Genomic DNA, 6,978 nt, shown 5'->3' with positions numbered 1-6,978 from the left:
TGAAGGAAGTTGCCCACTTTGCAAAGAAATGAAAGAAAGACCCATAGCTGCAGTTAATCATTTACAGTCTGCCATTCCAGAGCACCAGGGAGTGAGTTTGGGTGGAGTATCCCACCTCATTGATTTTAATTCCATTAATACCTTATGACCGACTGCTTGGCCGACTCTCCCACTCCAGTGCTCCACGAACGTCTGTTTTCATAGTGGATTTGATTGGACTTCCTTATCGGCTGGCAGCAGGCAGGAAAAGGCCCCGGAGGCAGCCAAAGATCCACCGCCCTGGCAGCCAGGCTGCATGTTTGAAACAACAAGCTTCAGATCAAACATGATTAGTGTTGGCTGCCAACTCATCCACACTGTGTATGACATCACTTGTGTGTGTGTGTGTGTGGGAGGGGTACCCCTCAGTTTACTGGCACCTGATGCATGCAGATCCACTTTATTTACAGCAATCAACAGATGCACATGAATGAATGCAGAATCAGTCCCTCCATGTTTGCATTAATGCATTTTGCACCGCTCAGATCCGACCAAACACATCCAGCCATGAACGCTTTCTGTGCGTAAATGCATTGCGCGTCATTTTAAACTTGACATTAATGCTTCAGGGTCTGTCTGATACCACCATCACTTACACGCTTTGCCCCCGCGCTTCGTCCTCGTCCATGCAACGCTCCAGCAACGCTGCTGCCTAGTTTTTTTTTTCTTTTTCTTTTTTGGTTGCGTGGAAACTAAACGCTGCACTGAGCGAGCCCTGAACTGTAGAAGCATTTCCAGTGGTTGCCAGAGCGGCTCTCTAGCACAAGTTTAACGAGCTGCAAAAAAGCACCTGATCGAAGCGAACCAAAATATTGGCCGATCCGCCTTTCGGAGAGCGCGCTGATCCGCGGGACCATATCATTGCTGGGCACTTGCTGAGATACACATCATGAGGAGGAGAGGGAAAGCGGCGAAGACGTGAGTGTGCACTTGTGTTTGCTTTGGGATATTTGGGATTACACGTCTTGATCCATCAAAATAGCGGCTGTTTACGAGTTTTAATGCGGGTTTTTTAAATGTGATTGGCTGGAAACAAGCGCCGCATGGCGCTGACTGAAACAGGATGAAAGACAAACTTAACAAGGTTATCAATTCCCACGAGGCATCGCCTTTATCCTCCCGTCCTTTGAGTTCATTTTCCACCAGATGCTTGTTGCTTAGAATTTGAATTTGAGCAGGAACTGATACTTAACCCACTGTTGCGCTTTAATTCTGCATCTTAAATGCCCTCAGCTTGTGTTGTGATTAATATATAAAGTAATTACATCATGGGTGTTGTTTTAATTAAGTTTATGTTTATTTATCTTGAAGAGATATGTAAACTGATTACAATGGCGATGAGATTAAACTCGTATTAATCTATAATGCACAATCCATAGTGTACATTAAATGCCATTACACTATTTAAAGAGCATTACAGTCAGAGCAGACTGCCCGCCTGAATAAGTGTTGTTATTGCTATCAGCAAGATTGATCTGTGGGAGAAATGCAGGTCTTCTGGTAAACAGTGCAATAAGGAATAAAAAAGAGCATGCCTAATAATCGAGATTGGCAGTGAGGGGTTGGGAGTCGATAAAGGTGAAAGCACTGATTACACTACAGTTACATTAAAAGCCCACGTTTCAAGTTAAATATGTCAGGGATGCTTTATGTCCCTGTTTACCTTTCACTCATCCACACCCGCCCATTCATAACTAAACCAGTTTATCTGCCATTCATGCGACGCTCATAGCTGTGAGAGGTGAGATTCATACATGAACACTACATCATCACAAAGTGTATTATCACGATACATTTGTGTTGCATTTTATCGCCTCTCGTGTTTGAAGCAATGACTGCTTCTAAAATAGTCGGTGCGAGGGACTTGTCCGTGCTGCACGGACATTGAATTTATGAAGCGAGAGACTGACCTTCATGAGCACTCTATTTATTGTTTAAATTAAAAGCAGAAGGGTTATTCATCACAGAAGTAATGACTTTAGGAACACTGATTGAGACTTTGCCAGATTTAGAGGCTAACTGATTGATTCTGTATGTGGCTGTAAGATGGGTTATTGTTGTTGTCGGGGTATAGTAAAATGACACAATTGAGTCTTTGAGAGGCTTATTTTGGATGGAAAATATTTTTACCCTGCCACTTATTTGGATAACACCCTCTCTTTTCTGTTTATCTCATCTCTCCCCTTTATTCTTTCACTGCCAGCTGTCTTCATCAGCTGTCCCTGTGACTGACAAACATGTGCCCCTTTCCTCGATATCTCGTTAGTGTCACACACTGTTCTCTGTCTTGTTATCGTAATGTTACCCCCCTCTCCTTAAATCCTCTGGATATCCCTCTTTCTCTCACAACCCAGTGCTGGTGTGCCCATTTTCCCTCGGTGCGCACATGCTCATCTCTTCCTCCTCCTCCCCCATTATCTCTCAGCAAAATACCAGGCTGGCATACTGTGTGACGGGAAGAGTACAGCCTTTGCAGGAGCATAATGTTTCCCATTTAGTTTAGGCAAGACCTTTATTCTCTCGGGTGTTGAACTGCCTTTGTCATGCTATTTCACATTCTCATTTACCCTGCTGACATGAAGTGCAGAGGGACATCCTCTGGAAATCGCTTTGCTGAAATGAAGACGTATGGATATGGCCTCTCATCCAGTCAGAACTTCGTAATAGCAGAGGCTTCATCCGCCCTTTGCTCTGCCTCCATCTCCCCCCTCATTATTGGGATTGTCTGGTAGGCATCTCGAAAAACCGGCGTAACACAATGAGTGTTATTATCTGTGTCTCGTAGACAAGACATCTGTCCCCTTTACACACAAATACACACCGCCATTGCCACTACACTCTGTCCTCTACCCCCCAACGCCATGTGATACTTTGAGGTACTTAGAGATCGATTTCATTTTTTAATCTTGGTAAGTGGATCTTGTCCAGTCTCCAGCCATTTTGGAGAAATCAAGAAGTCTGGTTAAACTCTGTGGTTCTTTTTTTGTCTCAGAGAGGACAGGCCGTCACATTGTCTGTTTTGTTGTCCTTGGTGCTGTTCATAGCATTAGCATTTACCCCAACAAAAGGATTGGTAAATTGACTTAAGGAGTTTTTCCTTAAGAGGATTAGTAACAGGATAGGAGGTAGCCCTGTTCAGCTATTAATGAAGTGTGTTAGGGTGGGTAGACCTGCTATTTTCAAAGGCTTACATACAAAATATAAAGTGTAATTTACAGGACACACAGACGAGCTTTTACTGTGTTACTTGCACTTCTAAAGTAAATGACCCGAGCAACTGCATAGCTTGACGGACACCAAGCTCGGACATTTTTAATGCTCACTTTTAATAAAATGGTTGCATCAGCGTGGCAGCTAGAAAGAACTAGAAACATGAAAGATATACTTTATGTTTTGTTTGGAACATTTTCTTCCACACATGGTGTCACATCACTATGTTAATGCCAGTCTGTGTACTGAAATAGCCCTGCATGGCAGGGATGTCAATTATAAAGGAGGCACAGTGACACCAAAGGACTTTTGTAGCTTGTTTATTTAGTTGGTAATGAAGGCAATGTTTGATCCTTAGACTTTCCTCGAAATAAACAGAAGTTCGGTTGTTTCTGGCCAACTACATGCTGAAATGCAGCATTCCCTCTGCCTGCTCACTGCAATTAGAGAAGCTACTGTAGACTACCCCCTGATTTCTGTGTTAGATAACACTCTGGATTCTGAAGAACATTGTTAATAATCACCTATGCTAGCTTGAGAAAACTATTTCACGGTACAATCTGCACTTCTGTTTTTTTCAAAGGGTAGTCTTCCTACCTTTGCTAATGTGACTTTCTTTTGTTTTCATGTCATAGACTTAAAAGCTACTGGGGAGGTTGATGTGGACTTCGCCTCCTGCGTCCAGGTGGTCCTTCCTGGAGCATGCCCGCATCCCACAATGCCCCTACTTGCAGACTGGTTACTGCGCCACTCAGTGGTCATGTGTTTGCTGCTGCACAGCCTGGTGCTCATGACCTTTTGCTTCCACCATGCTGCTACCAGTTGCTCCAAGAGCTGCTACTGCTCTGAGAGCGAGAGCAGCGGCAAGACGGTGCGCTGCAGCAATCAGCAGCTCACGGAGATCCCCCAGGATATCCCCAATGACACACAACGCGTCTACCTGGACTTCAACCTCTTTACTACAGTCCCAACAAATGCTTTTGCAGGTTTGCCCTATCTGATCGAACTGGATCTATCGCACAATGAAATAAGCCAGTTAGAGCCAGGGGCATTCAGAGGCCTGGGATCCTCACTACAGTTCCTAGACGTCTCTTCTAACAAGCTAGTAAACTTTAACCCTGAGTCTTTCGAGGGCCTGCGGTCTCGCGCCAACCTAACAAACAATCCGTGGCATTGTGACTGCAACTTGCAGATGGCCATGCCCCGCGTGGACCTGGAGCCTGCGTCGCTGACGGGCATCGTGTGCCAGACTTCAGATCCGGAGGAAATAGGAGTTCAAGGACTTGCCTTCCTGTTGGCACCAGACATAGACCTATGTGTGGTGATGAAGAGGACTACAGACGTGGCCATGCTGGTCGTCATGTTCGGCTGGTTCACCATGGTCATCTCCTACCTGGTCTACTATGTCCGGGCTAATCAGGAGGACGCCCGCAGACACCTGGAGTATCTCAAGTCGTTGCCCATCAGACAGGGCAAGTCAGAGGAGTCTTCCACCATTAGTACTGTGGTATAGGGCTGATGGATCTACACGTGGGACCTGTAGGGGAAACCCGCGCCAAATAGGATGGCGCTACAACCTACAACCGCGGTCATCATCAGTCTCAGATGGTTTTGCTCAGTTGTTGTCACAGAGCTATGGTGGGCAACAAGACGTGCATCTGCACAAGAAAACCAGGCCGATGCCACCTATGAATAATTCATCTTTCAGCGACCCATTGAGTGGTTTTGTTGGCTCGGTTGATGGTCCACTACGTGCGCTAAGGGAATAAAAGCAGCAGCATGTTTTTGGATACAAATAGGATTTATCCAGTGGTGCATGCACCTACAGGAGATGCACCTCGCTCACACGCAGACAATTACGTAGACAACGTCTAACAGCAATATGAACGATAGGAACAGGCACCACTAGAATGACGATCTCCATGTACAACTGTTTCCATTAAAACTCTTACGGTATTCACTAGTATATTCTAAGTAAAATGATGTTTTCCAATTAAATTGTTGTTTTTGGGGTTTCTCTTACTGAACAACTGTGTCAGTGACTGTGCAGTAATTAGAATCTGAATGACTCTTTAGCGAATGCATATTCAGCTCACTAGGCTGATGAATCAGATCGCTGTGTGGTGAGGGGCTTATCAGTTGTTACTCTGATGTTTTTGATAGCTAACGCACTCCCATAACCAGAGGGATGCCTACATTATCTACAAAGCACAGCAGTACTCTACACTGCACATAAAGAGTCCATGTCAGCCCATTGCCCATCAAATGCATGGACGTAGGATGTTGTTGGTTTGTGAGGAGGGAACGAATAAAAAACCCGTCACTCGTTAACCAGGGGTGATGAAAGATTTAAGTCCTTTTAGCAGATACCAGAAACAAACTGCAGCTCCGGAATGACTCCTCGGCACAATATGCTAATCTTTAGTCACCAGCCAATAGCCCTTTAAATATCATGTAATTGTCAGAAAAGGTTGATATGAGAAGCAGAGAATTAGAGGGTACTGCAGTTCAGCTGTCATACAATACAAAGAGATGAGGAGAGAGACTTGTAATCGAAATAGGGACAAACTTTTCATATTCTGGTAGGAAAAGCCCTTCAGCAAACAAGCTCCCCCTTGCACCCAGAGTAATTAAGGGAACACAGAGGAATCCTTCATGATCATACCTGGTTATATAGACAGAGCCTGTGCTTTTGTGCTGTTTTCCATTATCTCTCATGCCTTTAATAAGCACCCAGGGTGCCTCTGGAGGCCGTATTGTCTGATGCGGTCACTCCCATGGGTTTTCCAAATAACATTTATGGGGCTGTGACCTGCTTGTCCATTTCAAAGAGCTGCCAGGGATGTAAATCTCCTATTGCACCAGACCGGTGCGAAGAGGAAGAAGCTTTTGTGTCTCTTCTGAAGAAATCGTCAATGCAAAACCGAGACGAGACCACAAAAAAAGGGAAATGTAGTTAAGTGGAGGCGTAATTTAATTCACATCAGACTGAGCTCTAAGACATGCTCTGGTCTGTTCCACCGAACAAGGTTAGAATAACCCACTGCAGTCTTGAATAATGAAATCTGGTGTTAGAGATGTGGGAAGTGGTTTGTCAACAAGGATTTCCCTGTGTCAGACATACACATACCTCTAGAGCACAGCAGGACCGATGAAAACACTAGAGCAGAAAGTCTGGGAATGCACCCATTATCCTATGTGGCCCAGTTCTTGAGGATGAATTAAGGGAGAATGCCACAGGGGATCAGCTGCCCTCCTCTCTGCTGCCTGTTCTACTCTTCCTTGGGTAAAGCACTTTCCAAATGCCCTTGTGCGGCTCCGTGAGGGTCAAAAGTACTCACAGTGGCAGCCAAAGTCAGTTCCACCTCAGCCCCAAATATCCTCTGTCCCAAACGCAGCTCTCACTCTTTTAAAGGAATAGTTTGACATCTTGGAAAATATGCTTAGCAGCATTCGATGAAATGATCAATACCACTTAGTGGTGGGTACGGTTAACATGTAGCTACAGCCTGCAGCTTAGCATAAGTTAATTAGTAACACCAAGCACGGATTTTCATCTGAAAAATGCACACGGAAATTTATAAAAATATATTTTGTGGGTTCTTATGAACTACAACGGCAATAATCATAGTGAGAAACGCCTTATAGACGTGCTGGTAGGTGGATTTTGATACCTTATGATAGAGCCAGACCAGCTGTTTACCCCCGTTTCCAGTCTTTATGCTCAGC

At 44.8% G+C, this 6,978-nt stretch overlaps 1 protein-coding gene across 1 annotated transcript; it reads left to right on the top strand.

Annotated features, from left to right (window-relative positions):
• The first annotated feature begins 688 nt into the window (after positions 1-688).
• Positions 689-5,297, top strand: lrrc3ca (leucine rich repeat containing 3Ca). The gene is made up of 2 exons (XM_031843740.1): positions 689-957; positions 3,885-5,297. The coding sequence occupies exon 2, from the start codon at positions 3,968-3,970 to the stop codon at positions 4,760-4,762; it is 795 nt and encodes a 264-aa protein (XP_031699600.1). The 5' UTR covers positions 689-957; positions 3,885-3,967; the 3' UTR covers positions 4,763-5,297.
• Positions 5,298-6,978: the final 1,681 nt, after the last annotated feature.

The sequence above is a fragment of the Anarrhichthys ocellatus genome, unplaced genomic scaffold (assembly GCF_004355925.1).
Source record: "Anarrhichthys ocellatus isolate YVR2014 unplaced genomic scaffold, GSC_Weel_1.0 scaffold4, whole genome shotgun sequence".
In the NCBI taxonomy this organism is placed as follows: Eukaryota; Metazoa; Chordata; class Actinopteri; order Perciformes; family Anarhichadidae; genus Anarrhichthys; species Anarrhichthys ocellatus.
Note: the sequence above shows the minus strand (reverse complement) of the source record. Positions and strands in the feature narration are given on the sequence as shown.

What these genes read in the sequence shown, in the direction of transcription:
- lrrc3ca (XM_031843740.1), top strand. Translation starts at nt 3,968, where the DNA reads ATGCCCCTACTTGCAGACTGGTTACTGCGCCACTCAGTGGTCATGTGT.